This window comes from Atractosteus spatula, chromosome 1 (genome assembly GCF_055471065.1).
Source record: "Atractosteus spatula isolate fAtrSpa1 chromosome 1, fAtrSpa1.hap1, whole genome shotgun sequence".
Classification (NCBI taxonomy): domain Eukaryota; kingdom Metazoa; phylum Chordata; class Actinopteri; order Semionotiformes; family Lepisosteidae; genus Atractosteus; species Atractosteus spatula.
The window spans coordinates 1,467,275-1,478,136 of NC_142706.1; the positions used below are offsets into that span (position 1 = coordinate 1,467,275).

At 44.9% G+C, this 10,862-nt stretch overlaps 1 protein-coding gene across 1 annotated transcript; it reads left to right on the forward strand.

Moving 5' to 3' along the window:
- Positions 1-819: 819 nt before the first annotated feature.
- LOC148840380 (putative tRNA methyltransferase 9B) lies at positions 820-7,023 on the forward strand. Its single transcript, XM_088924431.1, has 4 exons — positions 820-873; positions 3,400-3,614; positions 5,476-5,649; positions 6,470-7,023. Exons 2-4 carry the CDS (start codon positions 3,431-3,433, stop codon positions 7,021-7,023), a joined length of 912 nt encoding a protein of 303 aa, XP_088780557.1. The 5' UTR covers positions 820-873; positions 3,400-3,430.
- Positions 7,024-10,862: the final 3,839 nt, after the last annotated feature.

The following is a 10,862-nucleotide window of genomic DNA, read 5'->3' on the forward strand; positions in this document are numbered from 1 at the left end:
TGTAAAATCATGCAAATCCTTTCAGTATTACTGAAGGTATTGTAAATGTGCAGTTGTTGTTTTTTTTCTCATCAAGGACTAGCTTTGATTTGATGATGAAATGATACTCATTTATCAGTTAATCTAAAAAATAAATCAACGGTTTTTAATATTCACTTATCTTGATTTGGTTAGAGGTTCACGGTGTAAGTAATGTAGCGTGCCATAATTTGTTTCTCCTGCCTGTCTGATGATTCCCAAACCAGTGTGCTATCTGGGAAATATAACGCTTTTTTTTTAGTTTGTTTATTCCCATTAAGACAATAATTAATGTAAAATAGCAGGATATGTCACATTGTATTATCTTCTTAAAGGTTCCTGTAGAATGAATAATGTACTACATGAAATGTTCTTCCCATAGAATGATAGAACAAAACGTGACATTATGGAATATCACCAGTAAAAGGTTAAAGAAACCAGACATGATGTAGATGGAATATTGAAATGATTGCATATAGAAAACTAATGTGATTTGCAGCATTTAGACATGAATACTAAAAATACCCTAATATATCATTGGAATGGTCTGTTGTGCCCTTCCTTCAGTGAAATGAAGGTCCCAGACCATTGAACAGTCAGAGGCGATTATGCTTTGTCTGCTTGTACAGTAGCCCCCGAAGTGAAATGATCTCTGTTACCTAACTGTTTCATCAGGACAAAACAATTTCATGCACCCAGTTAAAACATTTCTGTGGCACCAGGGCAAATAAAATGTTGCCATCCATGAAATGCAACATTATTGTGTTCAATTGTTTTGAAATCGCAGGCAGGCAGCAGGGTGCCTGCAACACACACAGAGGGCAAAGAGGGCGCAGCTTCCCAGAGCAGGCCCTGGTGAGTCAAACATCTCAATAGACTTGAAAGGTAACATTCATAATAATAAGAGCTGTGACCGCTCAGTGGACGGGGCCCGAGGCAGCAGGGCGGGGGTGACAGGAGTCGGTGTTAGAGGTGGCTGCAGGCCGGTTATGGGAAGGGCTTCACGCGAGACGGGCAAGGCCTTTAGTCCGTTTGGTAGTTAGTAGGGACAGCAATTGATCTCAGGATCTCACCCAGCTGCCGGCTTCAGCAACAGTTCAGTTCAGTTTACTTTTCATGTACACCAGTGCAATGAAGTGCTTATTTGCATGTGTGTAAAGTAATACTTTATTATTTCATGGACTGAAAACAGAATGCGATTTTGAACATCCATCCATCCATTTTCATCCATTTTTCACTTTTTCCAGTTCAGGGTTGCAGGGGAGCTGGAGCCTATCCTGGCAAGCAGCAGGCACAAGGCAGGGTACACCCTGGACAGGACACCAGTCCCTCTCAGGGTATACACAGACACACACATACACTCACACCAGGGTTCAACTCTCCTACAAGCCAGTCAACCTACCTGTCACGCCCTCTGCAGCCAGAGGGCGCTCCTACTTTGTCCTGTCTCTAGTTTCCTGTGCTTTGCTCTCCTTCCGGTGTCTCTCTCTCTGGGGCTATATATTTCCGGGTCTCTCATTCACCTTCGCTCAGCATTGACATTCGGATGTCCTGAGACCCCCCTAGCACCAGGTCGCCTCACATCCGCTGCCTGAGGGCATAGGTTTCTATACGGCATTTCCTGAACAGCTGAGCCCGGGCTAACCCCTCGCCGCTATGCATAGGGTCTTTTACGCTCTCCTGCCATTCCACGGTTCGTTCTTTCTGACATTTCTGACACTACCAGCATGTCTTGGGACTGTGGGAGGAATCCAGAGCACCTGGAAGAAACCCACTTGAACACGGGCTGAACATGCAAACTCCACACAGACAGCATCCCAGGTCCAGAGATGAACCCAGAGCCCCAGTGCTGCAAGGCAGCAATTCTAACCAATGTACCACTGTGCCACCTGAGATTTTTAGCATTTATTATAAATAGGAATTGATTAATAAAAATATAATTTGAACAGAAATATTTGAATTTAAGGAATACTTATGTACAATAACTGTGTAGCTCACCTCTGTGTGTCAAATGTGAAATAATTAGTTTAGTAGAGAGAGTGAGTCCATTTGGTTTAAATATTTGCATTGAGTAAGTGACTAAATTACAACAAACAATTTTCTCTCATGCGGGGCAAGTACAGTACCCTTATTTAACACCATTTCTCATGAATTACGTGTTGATACATTTATTCAGCTGGGTAATTTACAATGGCACAACAAAAATATTCCACCTGGGTTCTGAACCCCCTCAACTCTGTGTGCTGCCTGCTGGGCCAGTGCCCCCCTTTTCTATCGGAAACTATTCCGAAGACTGGGAAAGGCTGAACCTACATGGACCTGCTGCAGCAGAGCTGTGTGGCTCGAGGATGCGCAGGCTGGGGTTGAGCCAGGTGTTATCCTAGCAGTGAAGGAGAGCAAGACGCTGGAAGAATTTAAGGAGATTCACGTAGTCAGTAGATTCTGATTGTTCTTAAGATACTACAGTATGTTCCAGCAAAAAAACAAAAAAGCAGAAAACAAAATAATAATAAGATTAGGAAGAGCCTTGAAGCTTTCATGAAGGTGATTGATACAGGTATGTCTTATCTCAGCACCTGATTTGTCCCAAGAGGTCTCTTTCTCCAGATTTACAGCCCACACAGTTCGTAATTCAGCCCTCATTCCTGATCGTTTTCTTTACACAACAGGGTGAAACTGTACTCCCGAATCTGGGAAGCATGTACAACAGCAGCAGAAAGAAACATCGATTCAAATCTACAGATCAGGTCTTAACGTGTGTCATTCTTTAGGAAAACAGCAATGACTGGGCTCTAAATTCAGTGGCAGGTCGTCTTAAAGACCACATTAAAGCACAGGCCCTTCGCAACACCACATTTAGGAAGGTGATATCTTTTAGGTGTTGAATATGTCCTGGTTTAGTCCTTTATCTTTAAAAAAACAATGGAATTTTAGCAGGCCTATGAAGACAATTTGGATTGTCGCCAGTTTAGGAATCCTTGGCGAGCTCTTTCACACACAGTAAGTGTACATCACTCTACTCTCTGAGCACTCCAACAGGCATGTGGAAAGACACGCCAGATTATCTCAGTCTTAAAACTGAAATATACTTGTCTGCCAGTGAAGGACTACAGTGGCTGAAATTGAGCACTGCTTTCCAGGGTGTGCAGAAATGAAAAGAAATTAATCATAAATTCACCAGGATGTGGGCGAGAGAGGATAATATCTCCCCCAGAGAACAATCCTAAATGATGCGATCATGCTGAGCCCTTTGATTGTGCAGGAGTGTTTCACAACCTGCTCCTCCGATTCCTCCAGACAGCCCGATGGTAGCATTAGCACTTACTGGCTTCGGCTGCAGAGAGTAATTTCTGAGGTGCCAGGTTCATTGATTTCTTTCAGTGCTTTAGATCCCTCTCGTCAGTTTCCCGAGATGAGTGCACAACGGTTTGATCTGCTCAGGATGGACGCTGAAGCTGTTCAGCTGGAGAAGCAGCATGTCCACAGTGTGTACGAAAAAACAGCGCCCTACCTCAGCGACCTCCAGTGCAGAGCCTGGCCTCGGGTGCGACAGTTTTTACTCCAGCAGGAGCCCGGGAGCCTGGTGGCTGACATTGGTTAGTATCCCTGGCGTCAGAGTATTTGTCTTTAGACAAGGAACTGGTGGTTTACTGTTCTGTAAACAGGATCTTGATAAATCAATGCAAATTTAGCCAGCAGCCATATCCCCCTGCAGCTCCCAACTCCCAGCTGGCAGCCCACTGAAGCTCAGCAGGTGTGAGGCTGGTCAGGACCTGGAGGGGAGACTCCTGGGAAAGCTGAGGCAGCTGCTGGAAGAGGTGTTAGTGGGGCCAGCAGGGGGCGCTCACCCTGTGGTCTGTGTGGGTCCTAATGCCCCAGTATAGTGATGGGGACACTATACTGTAAACAGGTGCCGTCCTTCGGATAAGAAGTAAAACCGAGTACCTGACTCTCTGCGGATATTAAAAACCCCAGGGCGTTTCTCGAAAACAGTAGGGGTGTTACCCTGGCGTCCTTGCCAAATTTCCCATTGGCCCTTACCAGTCATGGCCTCCAAATAATCCCCATCTCTGAACTGGCTTCATCACTCTGTTCTCCTCCCCACTGAGAGCTGGTGTGTGGGGAGTGGACTGGCACATCATCCAGGTGGGGCTGCACACTGGTGCTGGTGGAGGGGATCCCCATTGCCTGTAAAGCGCTTTGAGTGGAGTGTCCAGTAGAGCGCTATAGAAGTGTGAGGAATTATTTAATGAAATGGGAAGGATGAAAATGTGCATATAGCTATTCTAGTCTTTTTTGCACTTCGGGTAATGAACATTTTTAACGCACTTAGATCTAAATATTTGTGCAGTAAAAATGAGGAAGAAAACTAAGTTTCCTATAAATTCCAGTAGTACTGTTGAAAGTTTTATTTTTTTTAATTCAGACTCATAAAAAACGATAAGTAAAAAATAAGGCAAAACCTAATTTCACATTCTGAGCAAAATATCCGCACGCCTGTATTTCTGTTCGCCGCTCAACACGCACAGCTGTGAAATCTGGCGCTCTCCTTTGGCTCCTGGTTGCAATAAAAAGAAACCAGCGACCTTCAAGTCAATCTACATTTCCTTTCATTCCCTTTGCGGCAGCTGCAGACGGCTGTAGGCCGCTCACGCGTGGACTCGCTGCCGGCGGGTGCCCACCCACGCGTGTCAATAACACAGACCCCCACAGAGAGCTTTATACTAACCGGGATGCTCGGCTGTTTTTCTTGCGAAGTCCTCTCCTTCCTCAATTAAACATCACCGCAATCCGAGATCCGTGCTGTGCTCTTCAATGTGAATCATGATGATTGCGTGTTCTACGGAAAAGCGCCATGTGATGCTTTTCAATCACCAGTATCCATCTGCTAGTAATATGAACTGGATGGGTTTCTTTTGGAATACTGTCTATTAATTGCACAAATAGTTTTCATTCGCAGTATGAGGAAACAAGTATACTGTATAAATGTAGTTGCTCAATGTGTGCATGTTAAATAATCCACGCCTTTCAAAAGAACAGGAAGACATTTCGGAAATCACGTATAGAAACTATACGCGTGTTTTCTTTCTGATGTCTTCGGCGACCCAAGTTGTTTTATTGGTGACTGTTCGTGACCACAAATTGAACTCGAGGTAGTATTTCAAACATGTCTTTTAAATGCCCTTCGGTTACAAAAGAAAAAAAAACCCCACACACACGTAGTTCAATACCGAACTTAAGAAAGCAGCGTAGGAGGCACGTAACAATAACTCAGTTTTGTTCATATTCCTGAACCTAAAAAAAAAGATTTTTTTTCTAGTAGCAAGAATGCTATTGCTGTGCTGGGGGGAAATGTAGTGGTCAGTGCTTATTATTATTTTTGTATCTCAGTTTAAACAATGGGACTCGACAGCGCGCAGGTGTTTAATTCAAAGAGACGTGATTCTGTCGCCCCAGGCTGCGGGACCGGCAGGTACCTGCAGGTGAACAGCGGGGTCTTCAGCGTGGGCTGCGATGTGTGCCGCCCTCTAGTGGAGAGAGCGAGGAAGCGGGGCAGCGAAGTGCTTGTGTGCGACAACTTGCGGCTGCCTTTCAGAGATGGCATCTTCTCCGCCGTCATCTCCGTAGGAGGTAAGGAGCTAACTGGACTCGGTTCGGTACGAAGGAGCAGGATTCACCGCATCTCCGCATCGTCAGATTTCCGGCTCACACGCAGGGTGATCTAAATACTTTTCTTCACTCTGCATTCAAGCCTCAGAAATCTCCGTCCTTAGTATTGGCAAATCATTTTTTCCCCAAGGTGCGGCCGGGTTGACTGAATCGCTCAGTGCTCACAGCAGGCAGGAGGTCAGAGGGAACGCGTCTGAACCAACTAAAAGTCATTTAGAGCATTGCTTTTCACAGAAAAAGCAGGAGCAGGAGGATAAGAGGGGGATGGGTGACGCTGGAGGGCGAAGGCCTCACTTACGTCCAGACATGGCCGTCTGAGCTCTCCGATCCCGAAGCAGGAGTATTCCACGGGCAGAGTTCCTGACCCCGAGCTCGCTGCGGAGTCCTTCGAGTAGGGGTAGGCTGCAGAGGAACCAGTGAAGGTTTATTCCTGCTGAAAAGAGAACAAAAGAAACACGACGTTTCTCGCTGTGGAGATTTCTTCAAGTGCTACACCCAAAGAAGGCTCCACAGCCGAAATGTTGTGTTTCCTTTCTTCTCCTTTCAGCAGGAATAAACCTTCACTGGTTCCTCTGCTGCGGAGTCCAGCACCAGGAGACGTGACTTGTGTGCTCTCAGCGTGACGAGCTTATTCGTATGACGGATTTCGCTAGAACATTTGTCGCCTCCGACCGCTGGGCTGGATGTACAGATGGGAAGGGGTCCCGACTGGTTTCGGGAAGGGGGCTGGTGGAGAGTCCGGGGTGCGATCTGGAGCTCCTTGCCTTCTCTGTGCCTTCAGTGATCCATCATTTCTCCACCAGCGAGAGGAGGGGGTGCGCCGTCAGGGAGATGGCCAGGACGCTGGCCCCGGGGGGCCTCATGCTGATTTACGTCTGGGCGCAGGAGCAGCGGCGCCGGCGCTTCGACAAGCAGGATGTCTTCGTGCCCTGGAACCAGGCCCTGTGCCCTGGGGGGCCGGGGGGGCCTGCGGCAGGCGCCGTGGGGAGCGCCAGGGGCGCCCGCCGCTCACACAGCCTGGGCAGCTGCGCCACGGCCCCCGCGGGCCGAGAGGGCCTCCTGGGCCGGGCCCTGCGGTCCTGGTGCCTGTCCCGGGCCCTGGACGCCGCCGGCGCGGAGCCGGGGCGCGGGCGGGCCGAGGCGCCTGCGGGCCGGCGGGAGGGCGGTACGGAGCTGATGCGCTACTACCACGTCTTCAAGGAGGGAGAGCTAGCAAGGCTCGTCGCGGACAACGTGCCCGAGCTCCACATCCAGAGCACGTTCCTGGACCACGGAAACTGGTGCGTCTTGGCGAGGAAGCAGTCCCGCCCAGCACTCCCCTCCTGTGCTGTCTGAAGCCAGCGCTCCGCTCCAATACCGATCAGCATCCATCAGCAGGATCAATACTGAAACAAGGCTCTTGCAGATTAAACGTGGGAACTCATCCTATTTGGGGGAAAATTGCTCCAATAGCAAATCATGTGTTCAGTCCTAGAGTTCATTAATAAAAGGAATTAAAAATACAGAAAATGAATTTCCTGGACCACCAGGGCAACCCCAAATTTAATTTGTGGCGTTGATGGGATTTTGAAGTATTACTTTTGCTTGTCTTGTCAAGACAAATACAAAAAAAAAGAAATTTGCATGAGCTTACTAGGTTCATATTTACATAGGAAACAGAAGGGAAATGCATTCTGTCCATCAATAAAAATGGCACAAATAATTACTATCCCATTCTGGTATGATTTATGTTACTTAGGAATCTGATGTGCCCTTTGTATTTCTTATAGGCTGAAACAACACAACTTTAACCTTTAATCTGTTTCAACATATGAATACATATACATACTGTGTATCAGAAGTAGTTTATTCCTTCAATGATTGCAAGGTGTTTGGTTGAAAGAGATTTGAGTGGCCTCTCCAGTAAGAAAGCAAACCAGCAGGCTGGAACTTTGAACACTCTCTTCCTCTGTTCTTTACAGAGTTTCTCCTGTTTTTTGTTTGTTCTGGGGTTAAAGTAATCACTGGAAACTGTGAATGCTTACTGAAAAGTGAAGATACTCTTTACTAACTCTCTAATACTGCTGTAGCATAGTTGTGCTTAAATGTTGTTTTGTCTGTATATACTGTATATGTAGAGATGATCTGTGTACACTTTTAAGCTGTAGTAGATGAATTACTTATAGAGGAAAATGATAGAAGATCAATTTTGACATGTTAAAGCATACAATTTTCAAATGGAAAAAGATGTATAGTATATTGTACTATGAAGACAATGTAAATCCCAGTAACACACTAATTGTGAATATGGATATTTTATTTGGTTAATTCTGAAATATGCTGTATATATATCCTACTTTGCAAATGTAAAACTTTTAGTATGTAAGTGGAAAGTTCAGTGACCGGTGTTTCCTCTCCACATTGAACTCCGCTGTCTAATAATTAGCAGATGTTTACTCACAAAAGATCTGATCAGAGTTTTCTCTCAATCACACTGAACAAGAATTGGTCCGATAACAGAGTTTGCGACTAGCACTGCTGTACTACGTTTCCGATTGTATATAAATTACGAATGTATTTCAATCTATTGTAACGCAACGGGGGCTCAGGCGGGCGCCCTTGCCGCATCAGGTCGGCCCCATCCCGACTGAGGCTCGAACCCGGGACTTCCGCGTCTCTCTGCAGCGACCCAACCCCGTGAGCTAAAGAGAGATCTCTCCAGAGCCCAGTAGCTGTAGTCCTGCTATCACAGGGAAGGGCGGTGACGTCACCTGCTCTGGTACGCCGGCTCTTACACAGTACCTGTCGGCCGTAAGCGTTACAGTATCTTATTTTCTTCATTGAAAGTGAACGCATCGCCAACTCAACACTGCTTTAAAAAGCTCCGGCGGTGTTAAAGACCACATCTGGTGTCTTACAAGCTAGTTATAATGATTGTAGTTTAGGATCATCTGTGGATATATACGTTATTGGCTTTCCGAAGATGCCTCTTCGCCGGAAAAAAAAAAAACTTTATCAGGCTCGGACAAGAGGACTGGCGTCGCAGGGTGCGATTGTGAAAAATGGCCGCCTTTCTTGGCGTGCAGCGAAAGATAATTATGACTATATTTATCTGTACCTATTTATGGCGCGTTATGAAGTTAGACTTGGAAACACCTGATTATACTGACCTTTAATCCTCCCACCGTTTCCAGACCGTACAGTGGCCACCGAGGAGTCATGGACCGGTAGCACAGTACTGTACAGGTGTGCGTATTGGATCTGCGGCTGGAGAAATGCGCTACAATATTCAGTTCAATTCGATTCCACCAAGGGGATTGACTGGCATGACCGTTGAATTATCGCGCTGCCAAAGCAGATACAGTTAACGTTTACAAACTTTCACAGTAAAAACGAATCGTGCATTTGCGTCGCATAAAACATTACGAGACAGGCTCACTTTCTGGGTGGCCTCCAGGTGGAGCTAGTGACCTGCTTTCTTAATGTGAGCACGTCCCCGAAAATGCATTTCCACAAAAATCCTTCTGGGGTTGGGCTCCTGACATACTAGTTTTAATTAATGACGATTTTATTTGGCTGACACCTTTTTAAAAAAAAATCAATATCCATCCAAAGATTTTTACACTTGAAACGTTTTACAAGCTGGCTAATTTCCTGGAGCAGTACCTTTCTCAACGCCAGGATAGCAGTGTCTCACCTTACCTTTGAACATGCAGCCTTCTAGTAACAAATCCAGGAATGATGACCACAGCTCCAAAATGAGAATGTGTAGCTCTCTAATAAATATTAGTAATACAACGTTAAACCAACTAAGTAAACATTACAAACAAAATGAAGGTCAGCTAGGTTTGGTAGCCTTTTCTGGATCCTAAAACTGGAGTATCATGGCTCGGTGGCTGTTCCATACTCCCACCCCCCTTGGCATAAAGAGATGCCTCCTGTCCTTGGTTTTAAACACTATTTCTGTGGAGTTTCCATGTGTTTTGTGTTTAACTGGTGATTCAAGGGAAGAATGCTAACAAGCCAATTAAACCTGTCCACCGAGATGTCTGAAGACATTTTATCTGTACTGGTCCTGTTTTAGTCACTGCAAGCGCATTAAATTCCACTAAAAGGGAAAATACAGATTAGTGTTTTATTCCTGTATATATTTTAAAAAAATGTTCTGAGTTAATTGTTCATTTAATTATATTAGATGTCTTTAATAGGGAAATTGATATCTTCTTTGATTTCACGCATATAACCCAAGCAGGAAAATTTTATGAAATGTTCTCCCTGAATAACTACAGTACACATTTTCAATGTTCCCTCTGATGAAATAGGGTGTTAGTTGAAGAATGGTGAACAGATTAAGTGTAGGAATTACAGTATATTTATAAGAATATGACACTGGTGATTAACAGCTTGAAATCTCTTGCTTCTTAAGGAATAAGCAATGAATACCTTTTGCAATTCTCTTCAGTTTTATCAGGAATGTATTGTGCAACACTTTGACGTGATTGCTTTTACAGTCGCTAAACGTTTCTGAATATTAACAAACAGCTGTTCGAGAAAGTAATGAGGTGTGATTTCAGGTGAGGAGCTGTGTGATCGGAATGCCTTCTCAAGAACATTTCTTTGAGGTTTAACAATGCCTGCTTTTGAAGATAAGATGTCTTAACTGCCAATGAAAGTAACCAGACCAAACTATATTCAAATTGAGCTGGTGATGACCTCCCATTGTCAGGACAATGCCAGTGTCTTATTTCCAACTTGCACCAGGAGGTCCTGTTTACAGTAAATTAGAATCTAGTTTTCAGAAAGAACTTTGGTCAGAATGATCTTTTTACAAACAGGTTAAAACCTAACAAATGGTAGTTTTCTTCAGCACAAAACAACTGCTGCCCTTTCCTTTTTACTTGTGGTTCATATGAATGAAGAAAGCCAGTTTATGATCTCACTAAACACATTATGTTGCATTTGTTAAATGTAAGATCATTATCATTGACTGTAGTGCCTATCTGAAAGATATTTTTTCTCCTTAGAAACTCCGGAACGCCTTGAATTTCAGCGCGTAAGTCAGTGGTAAAAGTTACCGTACAACCTTTTAGCAACTCAAATAATGGAAAGGTAGTTTCCTTAAGATGATGTCACCTGTAAACATATTTCTTCCCTTAGGACTTGTGCAATCTCAAATAGACTGAGACAGATCACCT